This window comes from Ruditapes philippinarum, unplaced genomic scaffold (genome assembly GCF_026571515.1).
Source record: "Ruditapes philippinarum isolate M1 unplaced genomic scaffold, ASM2657151v2 ctg7119_1_1_1_1, whole genome shotgun sequence".
Lineage (NCBI taxonomy): Eukaryota > Metazoa > Mollusca > Bivalvia > Venerida > Veneridae > Ruditapes > Ruditapes philippinarum.
In genome coordinates this window covers 109824-126254 of record NW_026863566.1, presented here as the reverse complement: position 1 = coordinate 126254, position 16431 = coordinate 109824, and the positions used below count along the sequence as shown (strand labels likewise).

The 16431-nt window shown below is 33.4% G+C and overlaps 1 protein-coding gene across 2 annotated transcripts in view; it reads right to left on the bottom strand.

Annotated features, from left to right (window-relative positions):
* Positions 1-16431, bottom strand: part of LOC132722514 (peroxisomal targeting signal 1 receptor-like) — a 41581-nt gene that overhangs the window by 22575 nt on the left and 2575 nt on the right. Inside the window, exons 5-11 of one of the 2 annotated variants that reach the window (XM_060707022.1) lie at positions 15860-15983; positions 13523-13718; positions 12939-13074; positions 9993-10136; positions 6971-7074; positions 6232-6286; positions 1353-1496 (exon numbers count right to left, since the gene is read on the bottom strand). In XM_060707022.1, the coding sequence (XP_060563005.1) occupies positions 1353-1496; positions 6232-6286; positions 6971-7074; positions 9993-10136; positions 12939-13074; positions 13523-13718; positions 15860-15983 (903 nt within the window). The remainder of the gene's footprint in view (positions 1-1352; positions 1497-6231; positions 6287-6970; positions 7075-9992; positions 10137-12938; positions 13075-13522; positions 13719-15859; positions 15984-16431) is intronic. The other variant, XM_060707023.1, reaches the window with a different exon arrangement.

Below are 16431 nucleotides of genomic sequence, written 5' to 3'. Positions count from 1 at the left end.
TAACATCTACGCTCATTGGGGTTTTTAAAAGAAGGTTATTTAAGTTTCTGGATGAAACTGGCTTAGCGGATTATGAGGAGATGTGGTTTAAAGTTAAATTTCATGTACAGAGGGACGCCGGCCGGACACAGGAAGAAAAGCGATCACAAAAGCTCACCATGTCACTTTGTGACAGGTCAGCTAAAACACAATACATGTTTGTACAGGTAATAGAGCTCCACCTTGGGTGAAATTTTAGTTCTCGGGTTTCTAATATGCACTTTTACCCTCAGAGAAATGTTATTTTTACAACAGGGCCATGATGGCCCTGAAATCACTCACCTGAATATAAAACATCTCCATGAACAAGAATAATTTTGAACCGAGGACTTTCTTTGAACAAGCTTGGTTAACACCCACTAATAGATGTTTCATGCCAAATATCATAGCGCTATCTTTTTGGGGTTTTTAAATGTAGATTTTTTTAAGTATTTACTATATACATATAAGGAAAATTAATGACCCCCGGGGCGGGGCCAATTTTGAGTCCAGAGCTTTTATTTGAACAAACTTGGTAGACACTCACTAGAAGATGTTTCATGCTGAATATCTTAGCCCTAGCCCTTTTGTTTTTTAACGACGATTTTTTTCAGTTTCTACTACATGTATATACTTTTAAGAAAAATTAATGACCCCCCTGAGTGGGGACCAATTTTGGCCCAAGGGCTTTTATTTGAACAAACTTGGTAGACACTCACTAGAAGATGTTTCATGCCTATTATCTAAGCTTTAGCTCTTTGTGTTTTTTTAAAAGAAGACTTTTAAGTTTTTTTCTTGAAATTGGCTTAGAGGTTTATGAGGAGATTCGTTTAAAGTAAAAGTTAATAGATGACATACAGACGCACAGCATGACGCAGGACGAAAAGCCCTCACAAAAGCTCACCTTGTCACTTTGTGACAGGTAAGATAAAAATTTAAGATCATTCACTAATTTCTTTTTTCCCCAATTAACCATTGCATTAGTCATGCAAAATGACTAAATAATGAAAAGTGTTGCACTGCTTTTTTCTCAAACCAGGATAAAAATCTTGCAAAAAAATTAAATTCTACTCTATATTCATTACGATCTTTTGCAGACTTCTATTTTAAGCGTCTTAATTGATTTATGCAAGAATTTCAAATTTTTTGTTTTGAGGTGGTTTTTTTACCAGGTCAGTGGATTTCCCTAAAAAGTATTTCAATTTTACATTTCAGAATGACTTTTATTTTTGCAAAATAATGATCAGGCTTTGCGCTAACCACAATGCAAGGGTGAATATATAATCCAAATAATTGATCTTAAAACTCTTAAAATAATTTCAAGTTCACATTACCTCAGCATGATTTTCATCTTTTTTCACAGCAGCTTCAAACAGTAAAACAGCGTTTGGTATATCTCCTTGTTTTAACTTCTCAAGACCAGCTTGGAAAGGATCTGGGTGATTTATCAACGGGTTGTCTTCTTCAAACTTGTATTCCTGATTATCATGACAATAAAAATATACTAATTTTATACTATATTAGTTTTGGAATAACTTTTAATTAATTTTATTTTATATCTGAGGCAACGGAAGTGCTTACAAAAGCAGCCCCTATTTCGCCAAAAGGTCAAGGGGGTATATATGTAAATTTACAGGCTGAAAATACAACTATTTTGAATATGGATAGCCAATCTGTTAAAGTGTTAATAATGAAGACCCTGACATTATCAATAATAAAAACTCGAGATAAAAAAAGCTGACATATTTCAAAACCATTATGTTGGACATAAATCTTTGTTGTTTTCATGGACAGGTCAATCCATGAATATAATATATAAATATATTTCATTTCATGGGCTGTAAGATTTATTTTTTTGTATTACATTATTTGCACTTTACTTTTTTGCAAAGACAATTCACAAATTCAAGAACCACGAAAATGTCAGTTTTTGACAAAACCACAAAATTTCATGCCCTCAAAATTAAATGAATTTACAGTTTCTAAAATATTGATACATACTGGGAGTGTAGATGAGATATATATCGATGGCTGAACGCAACACTGGTCTAACTTGATTTTTACAAATTTTCAAGGAGGCTATAAAAACTTAATTAATTCTATAAATTGGACATTTTTGTTATTATTTTTAGATTTTTATATCCATATAAGTTAAAATATTAGTTTAAAGGAGTTTCATAAATTAATATTGTTAAATAAAAAAGATATTTGAAAAGATATGAGTTAGATCAGTTTTCCATTTATAAATCACCAAATTTCAATGATAAACTTTCAGCAAAACTGGTCTAACTTGACTTAGCCCTATGTTGCATTTACAAAATGAGCTCAATAAGGCCAAAAGAATAATCAATAAGTGCTATGTTTGAAAAAATAGGATAATATAATAGAAAAAAAGCTGTAACTATAACCATATTTTAGTATTATTTTAAAAGAAAACAACTTTTCTAAGGAAACCAAAATGTTAGTTTATACAAATTGACAACTTTTGCATAACATACTAGAAATCAGACAATCTTAAAAGTCAGTCGTTTTATCACATAAAAATATTTTAGAAAAAAAAATTTAATTATAAAGTTTCAGTTTGGAATTAATGTTTTGTAGACAAGATAAGATTTTTTACATTTAAGCATTATTCAATGTAACAATTGAAGCAAAAAAAGAAGCATGTATAAAAAACTTGCAATTCTAAAAACACAGGCAATTTTATTCAAAATGAACCTAATTTTTGCCTATTGGATCTTCATTTATATATTTATAAGTTTATATGTTTATGTAGTCAGAATTTCAAGGAAATTTTGCATAAACTAAGGTTATCTCTCCAAGTTGCAAAGAAAAAAAACTTTTACCTCACTTTGTAATTAAATTGGCATGGCACTTGTATCTATAGCTTTGTCCACCTTCCTTTCTCATCATCCGTTATACTCAATTTTTTGTCAGATTTTTAAACGTAATTTTTTTTCCCATATTCCTATTACAGTAATTTATTAACCATTTCTCTTTTATCTATCATCATTCTTACTTTTTTTATCAAATATTTTCCCCATTTAATAACTATTTTCTATATTTAATTTACATAAACTATCATTTTAACCATTCTCTACTTGCCAGTACTCATCACCAGCATAATGCTCTCAAAAACCCTAATTTCACCTTCAAAATGATTTACAGCATTTTTATCACCATCACGGCTCTTATATAAACAGCATTGTCTCCACTAGCCCTTATTAACCAACATTACTATTCTGAATACACATCTCACCACCACTATTTACCTCACCACCTGTATAAGCAGCATTGCCACCAAATTAGACCTCATTACATCAGTATTGTCATCAATCACACTTTTATCACCAGCATTGTCATCTCAGCATTATTCCCCTCTAACTATAATTATATCACCAATATTGTCCCCACTTCCCTTATGATACCAACATTGTCTATTCTATTAACTATAATATCACCACTAGTGTCCTCACCACCTATATAAGCAGCATTGCCACCAAATTAGACTATAATCTCATCACCAGCATTGTCCCAGCATATCAAACTATAATATCACTATAACATTTGTCCCTACTTAAACAACTATTACCAGCATTGTCCCCCAAAATATTGTCTCCCTACTTAAACACTCACATTAACTGATATCACCAGCATTGTCCCCACCAGTTGTAATATTACTAGAATTGTCCCCACTAACTATAATAACATCAGCATTGTCCCCATTTACTATATCATCAGCATTGTCCCAACTAACCCTCATATCTCCAGCATTGTCACAACTAACCCCTCATATCATCAGCATTGTCCCCATTTACTATGATATCATCAGCATTGTCCCAACTAACCCTCATATCACCAGCATTATCCCCATTTACTATGATATCATCAGCATTGTCCCAACTAACCCTCATATCACCAGCATTATCCCCATTTACTATGATATCACCAGCATTGTCCCAACTAACCCTCATATCACCAGCATTATCCACATTTACTATGATATCATCAGCATTGTCCCAACTAACCCTCATATCACCAGCATTATCCACATTTACTATGATATCACCAGCATTGTCCCCATTTACTATGATATCATCAGCATTGTCCCCATTTACTATGATATCATCAGCATTGTCCCCATTTACTAACCCTGATATCACAGCATTGTCCCAACATAACCCTCATATCATCAGCATTGTCCCCATTTACTATGATATCATCAGCATGGTCCCAACTAACCCTCATATCATCAGCATTGTCCCCATTTACTATGATATCATCAGCATTGTCCCAACTTAACCCTCATATCACCAGCATTATCCCCATTTACTATGATATCATCAGCATTGTCCCAACTAACCCTTCATATCATCAGCATTGTCCCCATTTACTATAATGATATCATCAGCATTGTCCCAACTAACCCCTCATATCACCATTGTCCCCATTGATATCATCAGATTGTCCCACTATCCCTCATATCACCAGCATTGTCCCCATATACTATGATATCATCAGCATTGTCCCAACTAACCCTCATATCATCAAGCATTGTCCCCATTTACTATGATATCATCAGCATTGTCCCAACTAACCCTCATATCATCAGCATTGTCCCCATTTACTATAATGATATCATCAGCATTGTCCCAACTAACCCCTCATATCACCAGCATTGTCCCCATTTACTATGATATCATCAGCATTGTCCCAACTAACCCTCATATCATCAGCATTGTTCCCATTTACTATGATATCACCAGCATTGTCCCCATTTACTATAATATCACTAACATTGACATTGGGAATGACTTCATTTAAAAACATTGACTTGTCTTACATGGGGGATGTAAAACAGGTTTTTCTAGCACCGGTGTAAACAGAAGATAATCCTATCTAATGTGCAAAAAAAAATCTTTCCTATTTCAGCGACATAGGACCTCAATTGTGTTGGTGCGCTGTAAAACCAACCAAACCAAAAGTTTTATTTAAATGATTACAATCCTTATTATACATACAGATACTTAAAGAAACTTCACTGAGGTCCAAAAGCATAAAAACTTAAGATTTGAATTTCTGAAAGGAATCAACATCAACTTGGGCCACATAAACAAAAAGATACACAAGAGATATAAAGAAATTATTCTTAACATGAAATTGAAAATTTTATCATGGTTCTATTAGAATCTAATTTGAGTTTAAAGCTGCATTAATATGCTTTTCAATATCCGGTCATTCTTATAGTTCACATAACTGCTCTGGGAAAAAACTTAGCAAATAATCTGAAAGTTTTTACACCACAAGTTATTTGTCCAGACCGTCATCAAATTGTACATAAATCTCGAAAATATATTTTAAGTCCCATGATGCCAAAATTGAAGTCCCTTTAAGAATTAGGAGCAAATTGTATTAAAATATTATAAATCTTGGAAGGGTGGGAGATCTAGTTTCATCAGTATTAATAGATTTACTATGATTTATAACAACAACAACTAAAAACAACACAAATTGTCTTGTAAATAATTTTCATCAACAGTGAATTATATGATTAAAATATTGTAATAAAATCTTTTTGAAAGGTTAATTAACTATTATTTTTTATTTCAATCTTATATGACTATGTAGAGATAATATAGCAAATTTAAACTTATAAATGTTCCTTGAAAACAAAATACAATTAATTAAGAGCCTTGGATTTACAATTCTGCAATTTTTGGCAACAAAAATGGGTAAAATGTAGAAATATTAGTATTTATGAATATGCCAGACCTAACTTAATATCTGCAAATATAACAATACTGAAATTTATTGTAATTCAAATTTAACAGCAACACTGTGCTAACTAGAGTTAGTACAGTGTTATCATCCAATAAGTAAATTTTGATTAATGCAACACAGTTCTAACTTGAGTTAGCTCTCCTGTTGCATTTAAGTTATAATCATATTTGAGATAGAGCAAAATGCCAAGTGGTAAATAAAACCCATAAAATTTTACAAACATTTCTAATATTTTATTTACTGATGTATTTCATGCAATAAGACTAAAAAATGCAAAAAAGTCATTTTTGAAAAAAAATCAAGTTAGACCAGTGTTGCGTTCAGCCATCGATATGTGCTGGTAGCTTTTAAGTACTGGATTGATTTTGACATACAAACTAGGTACATTTTCTCAGAAGTTACATATTAAAGTAAATCAACAGAATGCATTACCTTATATGGCTGTGTGTTTTCAAAATCTGTCAACCATGCATTTTCTTCTCCTGACCTGAAATCAAAGTTTATGACAAATAAAACTTTCTTCATCAGGTTTAGGCATTGAAGTTTTTTAAACCCTTTTTTTTTTTTCTGGAGCTTTTCTTTAACAAGGGCTTAATCTAAACCTTCAATTATATTTCTTAAAGACGTAACTATTCTTTGAATTAAGCTGTGCTAATTGAGTGGTCATTTTTATGCCCTTTCTTTTAATTTAAACTTGAATATAAATGAAAATGACACCTCCCACTTTTGAAAAATCAACTTGCCCTGCTCTGAATCAAGATCAGTCCAATGTCAGTTTGAAAGGTTTCAATATCAAATGAATAACTTTCTAAGTTCCAAAAGGGCCATAATTCTGTCAAATTCAAGTTAGAGTTAAAGGCCTTAGAAAGTGATATTATGCTCTCAAATGAGTATGTGCGGTTTCAACCCATTCCTTTCTGTAGTTTTTGAGATACCAACTTGCATGAAGTGTGATGCCTATGCCTCCTTATTCTAAGAGTATAAAACAGAGCTATAAAACAGCAAAAAATGAGTTAAATATTTATTTATAATTCATATAAAGTAAAATAAAACATATAATAACATAAGCTCTAAAGGGCTTTTTAAGCCAACTGGTCACACTGCTTGGATGTGTAGGCAGACCTGGGTCTATACATAAGATTAAATACTTGAATTATTTATCAAAACTTACTGTGCTACATCTTGCCAATGTTGTTCAAGTTTCTCCCAGAATTCAGCATCATTAGCACTCTTCTCTGACATAAACTCCTCCTCCCATTTATCTACCAGTGATCTCTGTAAAATAATTATACAGATAGTAGTGAATAGTTAACATTTGTTATATCCAACAATATTTTACCATAGATAGTAGTGAATAGTTACCATTTGTATATGCTACCTTTGTCACTGTATCAGCCTTAAATTGGCAGCTTATTACTTCAACAAAACTATCAAATCATCAAATAATGTTAACAAGAACCGGTTGAACCGGGTGATGCTCCCCGAGAAGGTTCTGGACACAGGAAAGTATAAAAAAAATGAACAAAGGGCAATAACTCCAAAATTAGACCAGGCTTTGTTTAGGTTCTTGAAGCGTTGCAGTTTTCTATTCCAATTACATCTAGCTACCTACAAAGTTTCATGTTGATATCTCTAATAGTTTTTTTTAAAGTAATGTCCAGGACAAAAGTCAAAAAAAGTTTAAAATAAATACACAAAGGGGCAATTACTTCAAAATAAGGCAAGGCCAGAAGTAATGATTCTTAAGCACATGCACTTCCTACCCAATGAGACCTATCTATCTACAAAGTTTCATGTTAATATCTCTTATAATTTTAGAGTAATGTCCAGACAAAGTTCAAAGTGTCAAAATTGAACAAAGGGCAATAACTCCAAAAGTAGGGCAAGACAGTGTTACAGTTCTTGTGCACTGCAAAACTTACTCAAGAGATCTATCTACCTACAAAGTTTCATGTTGATATCTCTTATACATTAAGAAAATGTCCGGACAAAGTTCAAAGTGTAAAAAATAAACAAAGGGGGATAATTCAAAAAATTAGGGCAAGGGCAGAGTTAAGGTTCTTGTTCACTGCACACCTACTCAATGGAATCTATCTAGACCTACAAATGTTTCATGTTGATACCTCTTATACTTTTAGAGTTATGTCCGGACAAAGTTAAAGTGTAAAATAAACAAAGGGGGATAATTCAAAAATTAGACAAGGGCAAGAGTTACGGTTCTTGTGCACTGCACACCTACTCAATGAGATCTATCTACCTACAAAGTTTCATGTTGATACCTCTTATACTTTTAGAGTTAATGTCCGGACAAAATTTCAAAGTGTAAAATAAACAAAGGGGATAATTCAAAAAAATTAGGCAGGCAGAGTTACGCGTTTCTTGTGCACTGCACACCTACTCAATGAAGATCTATCTACCTACAAAGTTTTCATGTTTGATATCTCTTATACTTTTTTAGAGTTATGTCCCGGAAAAGTTCAAGTGTAAAATAAAAAAGGGGAATAATTAAAAAATTAGGCAAGGCAGAGTTACGGTTCTGTGCACTGCACTTCTACTCAATGAGATCTATCTACCTACAAAGTTTCATGTTGATCCTCTTATACTTTTAGAGTTTATGTCCCGGACCAAAGTTTCAAAGTGTAAAATAAACAAAGGGGAATAATTTCAAAAAATTAGGCAAGGCAGAGTTACGTTCTTGTGCACTGCACTTCTACTCAATGAGATCTATCTACCTACAAAGTTTTTCATGTTGATACCTCTTATACTTTTAGAGTTATGTCCGGACAAAAGTTCAAAGTGTAAAAATAAACAAAGGGGAATAATTCAAAATTAGGCAAGGCAGAGTTACCGGTTCTTTGTGCAACTGCACACCTACTTAATGAGATCTATCTACCTACAAAGTTTCCATGTTGATACCTCTTGTTGTTTTCAAAGTTATGTCCCGGACAAAGAAAAGGGGACGGACGGAACGGACGGAAACGGACGACGGACGGCCCGGAACGGACGACGGACAAGGCGGCGACTAATATGCTCCCCCGAAATTTTTTCGGGGAGCATAATGAGAAAATCTTAATAAAGTTTTAAAAGAGCTATTCAATTAGATAAATATGGAACAAACCTTAAATAATTCTTCATTCTTACATGTGATTTAAAAAATTTGAAAATTTGAAAATTAGAACTCCATGCTAAATACATGATGTGAAGAGTGTTAAGTTTGACAGAAGTACAATTGTAATACATTATTAATCTACATGCTCTCCAAATTTTTATTACTAAAGAGCATTGCTATAAATGTTGTTACATAAAAACAGAAACTGCTACAAGACATGTATCTTAAGCCAAAAAACTTACATACAACATGTTTGTATAACATGTACATGTAGCTATTGAAGTATTAAAGAGAATAGAATGTCAGTGCCTCTAAAAGCTAGAAATCAATAAACAAAAAAAAACAAAAAACAATATGTCAACAGAAAAAATATTCAACAATGCCTAAATTTGCATTTCAAAAACAATTGTTACAACTGATTTTGGTGTACTGATGAAGAAAATACGGGAAAAATTACTTGAAATAAACAAAAAAAACATGTATGAAAATCAATCATTTACTAAATCTAATTGAACTCATCTTTAAAAGGGTAGAATTAATTTTTTAAAAAAGAAAAGCACGAATGTAGGGGGAATAAATTGAAAGCAAGAAACCCTGTTATAGTATTGTTTAAATTTTATTTTTATATTGTTCTCAATAAATTTATTTTTTAATCAGATTAAATAGGTATAAGGAATGGTGGGGAAAAGCTAAGGTAATCAAAAGCCAAAAACGCTTTAAAATTGCCCCTAATTTTCAAACAGGCCCCCAAAAAAACCCCTCCCAAACCCCCCCCCCCATTTATCCCCAAGAGCTGAGAAAAACCGGGGTAATGAAAAAAATTTTTTTAAATTTTAAACCATTTAAACCCTGTTTCCAGGAGATAAATGGTTTGTTTTTTTTTGGGTGGATAGGCCCCCACTTGAAACATGAAAGACATTTTCCTGTGTTTTACCATTCGACTGTCCCCAAAGAGCAATGCCTTTACAAAGGGATTCATTATCCATATGTCAAAATCTCTGCTCCCCCTCCCCCTAGTGTAGTAAAGCCAGGATTATAATTGACTGGTGCATAGGACGTAAATATTTACAATTGTTATCAGTACCTGACTATTTGGTAGGGTTTCTTGATTTTTCATAGCAAATTCATTGGCCCATTCCTCAGATTTATCATCAACTGATTTTTCTATCACTTCATTATCTTTAATTGTTACATCCCCCTCACTGATCTTTTTAACAAATCTGATAAACTGTGAACGATAAAAAAAAATGTTACTAGTTTAACTTTTAATGATATGTCATGTCAAATTAATATGTATGCTGAAAACGTGTATGATGAAATGAAATGTTTTTTGTATACCATAGATAAACTTTGAAAGATAAAAAAATTGTATTCCTAGCGCTTAATAGTTAAACAATGCCTGGATAATATACAATTTTCAAAGTTCAAAAAGGGCCAGAGCCTCTGGCCCTTTTCTGAACTTATAGCTCTCCCTTTTCTTCAAATAGTCCAGCCAAAAAAGTACAACATTTTTTAGATATATTAACATAAGAATATTTAGGGGTTTACACTTGACTTGCTATAATTGCAGAAGGCAAGCAATATTGTCTATGTTTTGCTTCTTACCTTCTAAAAAATATATACATAGAACGTAACAGATTAACATTTCTTTCCATTGTTTTACCAGAAAGTTTTGAATATTCTAAAATTCAATGCAACACAGGTTTCCAAATTCCACAAAGACTGTTTCCTGTCTAAAACTTATATTTAACATAAGAAAAAATTACAATGAAATACGAATGCTTCCCATAACCATGTATAAAATCAACAATAAATCTGTTTCTATGTGACCATTATATTACTATGAGTTTTTACAAAAAGGGTAAGGATTACAAACAGAAGAACTGCAAGTAGCACTTGACTATTGTCTGTGCTTGATAGTAAAGCAAGAGCCTGGATAATGGTAGGCATACACAAAAAGACATTTGGATACTGTCAGTAGTTTTGAACACTCATCTTTTATGCAAAACTTTAACTTAAACTTGTCCATACAAAACTTTAACCAAAATTATTGCATACAAAACATTTTTATTAGGTTTGTTGTTGGATTATTCACTGCACCAACATAGATTAGGTCATATGGTGACTTTCCAGCTTTACTGGTTGATAAAGACCTCGGGTGCTCTTCTGTTTGTTATTTCAAGCACAGATGATAACAAGAAACATGGCAATGCCACAAAACCAGGTTTTCAATTATCACCATTGTAGATAAATATGTTGTATTTGAAATACAAATACAAGCAACAAACAATGTAACTATGTGCAATGTAAAACATGAATAATGTAGGAGGAATTGCACCAGAAGAAGTGTTCAAAATATATTCTGCATAAGGAAAAAAAACAAAGGGCCATAATTAGATAAAAAAATTAACCAATCACAAAACCCTGACAATATGCGCCAGGGCACTGGATGACAAAGCTTCTGTGAAAGTTTGAACAAAATCCGTTGAGAGTTCAGCACAGAAGAATTTTTTCACTATATATTCTGTATAAGGAAAAAAAACAAAGGGCCATAATTAGGTAAAATATTATCCAATCACAAAACCCGATAATGTGCGCCAGGGCACTTGATAACAAAGCTTCTGTGAAAGTTTGGTCAAAATCTGTTGAGAAATGTAGGAGAAGTTGCGCATGGTAAAAATTATTCACTATATAATCTGTATAAGGAAAAAAAACAAAGGGCCATAATTAGGTCAAATATTATACAATCACATAACCCTGACAATATGCCCCAAGGCACTTGATGACAAAGCCTCTCTGAAAGTTTGGTCAAATTCCGTTGAGAAATGTAGGAGGAGTTGCGCACAGAAGAAATTGTTCACTATATATTCTATATAAGGAAAAAAACAAAGAGCCATAATTAGGTCAAATATTATCCAATCACAAAACCCTGACAATATGCGCCAGGACACTTGATGACAAAGCTTCTGTGAAAGTTTGGTCAAAATATGTGAGAAATGTAGGAGGAGTTGCACACAGAAGAAATTGTTTACGCCCGCCCACCCACTCGCCTGCCGCCTGCCGACATACCTCAATCTAATAACCAGTTTTTTCCTTCGGAAAACCTGGTTAAAAAACATTAACCAATATTAAGTCCACAAAGGTCCATAATGAAATAAAGTTATGGGCATTGTACAGTGACCTCAAATTATGATCAAGACATATGCAAAGTTTCTGGTGGTTGGTGAGAAGTTAATCAAATAATAAAGGAAGTCTATATATTCAAGAATAATTACACTAAAAATCAATCAATGAAAATAAAGATACATTGAATATTGAAGAAAAATAGAAGTGTTTATTTAGGTGTGTTTGAAAAGTTGTGAGAACATAAAAAGCATTTCTGATTATACTGTATATAGGTACAGAATATACATTTTGAATAAGGAAGGTGGTATGAATTTATGCATATGTGCACTAAATGGCAAATTTCTTTGACATAATGATTAGATTTATTTTATAATTAAATTAACAACAAAAGTACCACATGTGGTGTTTATGCTCATCTGTAAATGGAAATGACTATAAATAACCAATTTTGAATAAATTCTGAGTAAAAAGGGGCATAACTCCATATGGCTTTCAGAATTATGCCCTTTGTCTAACAACTTCACCTTGTTATCATGATAAGCAAGTATTCCTCATGCTGAAAACTTTTAATATGTTCAAATAATAGGCTACATAAAGTTTTCAACCACAATGACAACAACAACACAGTCATTACAAGAGCTTGATTTTTTTCTTTGAAACTGATGAGCTAGTAATACAGTGAATTGATATAGCTTGACAAAGTGATCTCCAGTGAACCTTTCCTTGTATCACCCTCACTAGGATATGATAACTATATACAATTTCTCCCAACACAGCAAAGTCAAAACAAGGCACAATTCAATGAATATAGAAGAGTTTATTAATCACTTTAAATATCTCAACAGAAATTTGCCATTTAGAGACTTTAAGAATGATGGACAAATACCATACAATAATAAACTACCTCTGAACTGTTAAGTTTTGGATCATCAACACTGTCTAGAAGTTCTTGTGCTGTCTTCTGTAAGTCATTATCACCGGCCTGGAAATCATCAATCCATTTACTGTCATCTAAAATTTCTCTTTCTGATTCCTCAGTCCTAGTGGATGGAAAACATAAAACAGATTTAAAACAGATTGGATAATAAGAAGAGGGAAGAACAACGTGTCCAACACCAGGGTGTTTTCAAACTATTTTTATTGTAACTTGTAAGACTGGTCTAATAATACCTTCAACAGTTTTTCTTACTGAGCCATATCCTCAAATCAAAGGAGTATATGATGTAACAATTACCTCCCTTTGTTTCCAACAGAGTAGTACATTTGTAAAATCATTGAAATAAAACTAAAATATACCATACTGCATGATAATTATCATGTAATATTTACCTCCCTTTGTTACAAATAAGGAGAGTCAAATTATTTTTTAATCTTCTAAACCTTCACTGTACTAAAGATGGCTGCCCTGGCTATAAGCATTCAAAAAGTTAATATATACTGTATGATGGATTAAATAGAAATATTTATATGAAGAGAAAGTTCACTTACCAAGGTCTGTGTTCAGTCTGATCTAAATATTCCTCCGCCCACTTCATGTTCATTGGTGGAACTCTTGATATCTGGTTGCTAGGGGCGTTACCAAGAAAGTCATGTGACCAATCATCTGGTTTCTCATTCTCTGTTTCTAGAAAATCACTGGCCCACCCTCCAGGATCTGTTATTGCCATCTCTGCAATTGCTGGTCCTACCAAACATTATAACATTGTTGTTCTTATAATGCTCATTATATCCATTTTTTCACTGATCAATTAAGTTAGATAAAGAACTATGGTTCCATTACAGATACACTGACAATATATTGTAGACACACACTTTCATCGAAGTAAAACATTGCATATACATTTCATTTTCAAATAAAACATTCAACTTTCCTAAAAATTTCAAAGCCACATTGTTAAAACACTCTTTACATCAGTTATATAGGAAATATTCAATGGCGCATGAACTGTCCAAAAGTAATGTTGAATCTGTGCAATATATGGGATATACACGCAGCAAAGGCCAAAACAATATTCTTTCTGTTGAATCCATGGTCACACTGTCTAATTGTTATATTCATATGGTCACATTCCACCTTTACTGGTGAGGGAAATCTCAGGAGTGCGTTTGTGAATCATTTCAGTCACAAGCAAACACCGCCTGTAGAACCACTTACCTTTATCAAGCTAGCAAGATAGCTTCCTCACATGATAGAATTCTTTATTCAAGGTAAAATTTGAACTCACAGCAATGAAAAACAAGTGTGCTGAAGTCAGCAACAACTACAACTGAAAACATGAGGCTTTATTTATATATTAATCATGGCATAAACAGTAATATTCTTTGAACTTGATAAACATTCAGGGCAATAACAGAGCCATAACTTTGTGTTAAATAGTAATATCTGGAAATGCCAATGAGATGTATGCATACTACATAACTAATCAAGGGCCATAAATCTGAGTTATAAGTATCTGACCGGAACAAGGCGACTATATGCACATCTCCTCTTAGTATCCCATAAAGTTTCATTGAATTCCAGCCAGTAGCACGGAAACGATTATTGCTCTGGTTGTATACTGCCTAAGTTATCAAGGGTCATAACTCTAAGTTAAAATGTCTGACCCGAACAAGGCGACAATATGCGCATCTCCTCTTGGTATTGAAGGTTCCAATAAAGTTTCATTGAATTCCAGCCAGTAGTTGCAGAGAAGTAGCGAGGAAACTAATATTTTTCTATATGGATACTGCATAACTAATCAAGGGCCATAACTCTGAGTTTAAGTGTCTGACCGGAACAAGGTGACAATATGCGCATCTCCTCTTGGTATTGAAGGTTCCAATAAAGTTTCATTGAATTCCAGCCAGTAGTTGCAGAGAAGTAGCGCCATAAAGATTTTTGCTCTATATGCATACTGCATAACTTATCAATGGCCATTACTCTGAGTTTAAGTGTCTGACCGGAACAAGGCGACGATGTGCGCATCTCCTCTTGGTATTGAAGGTTCCCATAAAGTTTTGTTGAATTCCAGCCAGTAGTTGCAGAGAACTAGTCCGGAAACAATTTTTTCTCTATATGCATACTGCATAACTAATCAAGGGCCATAACTCTGAGTTAAAGTGTCTGACCAGAACAAGGCAACGATATGCACATCTCCTCTGGGTATTGAAGATTCCCATAAAGTTTTGTTGAATTCCAGCCAGTAGTTGCAGAGAAGTAGTGCGGAAACGATTTTTACTCTATATGCATACTACATAACTAATCAAGGGCCATAACTCTGAGTCAAAGGGTCTGACCGGAACAAGCTGACAATATGCGCATCTCCTCTTGATATTGATGATTCCCCTAAAGTTTCGTTGAATTCCAGCCAGTAGTTGCAGAGAACTACTCCGGAAACAAAATTTTACTCTATATGTATACTGCATAACTAATCAAGGGCCTGACCGGAACAAGCTGACGATATGTGCATCTCCTCTTGATATTGATGATTCCCATAAAGTTTCGTTGAATTCCAGCCAGTAGTTGCAGAGAACTACTCCGGAAACGAAATTCGGATGGACGGACGGAAGGACGGCCGTTCTCACAGGACAGTTATTATGTGGCTACTCTATTGTTCTCTCTATTGTTCTTTTTAGCCACACAAAAGAAAATAGCCACATAAAAGCATTACGGAATGAATGACATCAAAGAGAAAGAACAGTTACCTATTGTCCCTCTAGCCACATAATTACTCTCCTGTGAGTGCGGATGGATGGACGGACGGACAACGCCAAAACTATATCCCCCTCCCGATTCCATCGGCGGGGGATAATAATACATTGAGGGTATTGTAGTAAAACTCTTACCTCTTTGTGGAACAAAATGTTGTTCAGCGCCCTCTATCTCCCTCATTTCCTGTAGTAAACTGCCCATGTGGAATGTCTGCGGTGCCATAGCAACCCTTTGACTACCCAAGAACTCATCCACTAGCTAAAAAAAAAACATAGTAAAATACAATCAGAGATACTGTTGTCACTTTACTATCTACAAAACAAAAATTCTTACTTCAAATCTTAACATGTGACTTCTGACTTAATTTAAAGGCCCATTATGCGTCAGAAATGCTATCATTTTTATTTAAACAAAACTGTTTTTTTTTTGTATCTTGTTAGAGTTTCCCAGTTGTTTGTTTTTTTTGAGATACCAACTTACATTAAAAAATTATCACAAGCGTGACGCCAACACCAACACCGGGGTGAGTAACATAGCTCTCCAAATTCCTTGATCTGTCAAGCTAAAATTGTAGGTAACCTGTTTATATTTTTAACTATTTCTTAAATTTACTTTTTTACAAATCATTTTGTTGTAGTAGCAGTACTTTTTATTAACAACCTATTAATTCCTTGATAAATCAATCAACTTATTGATTACTTGATAA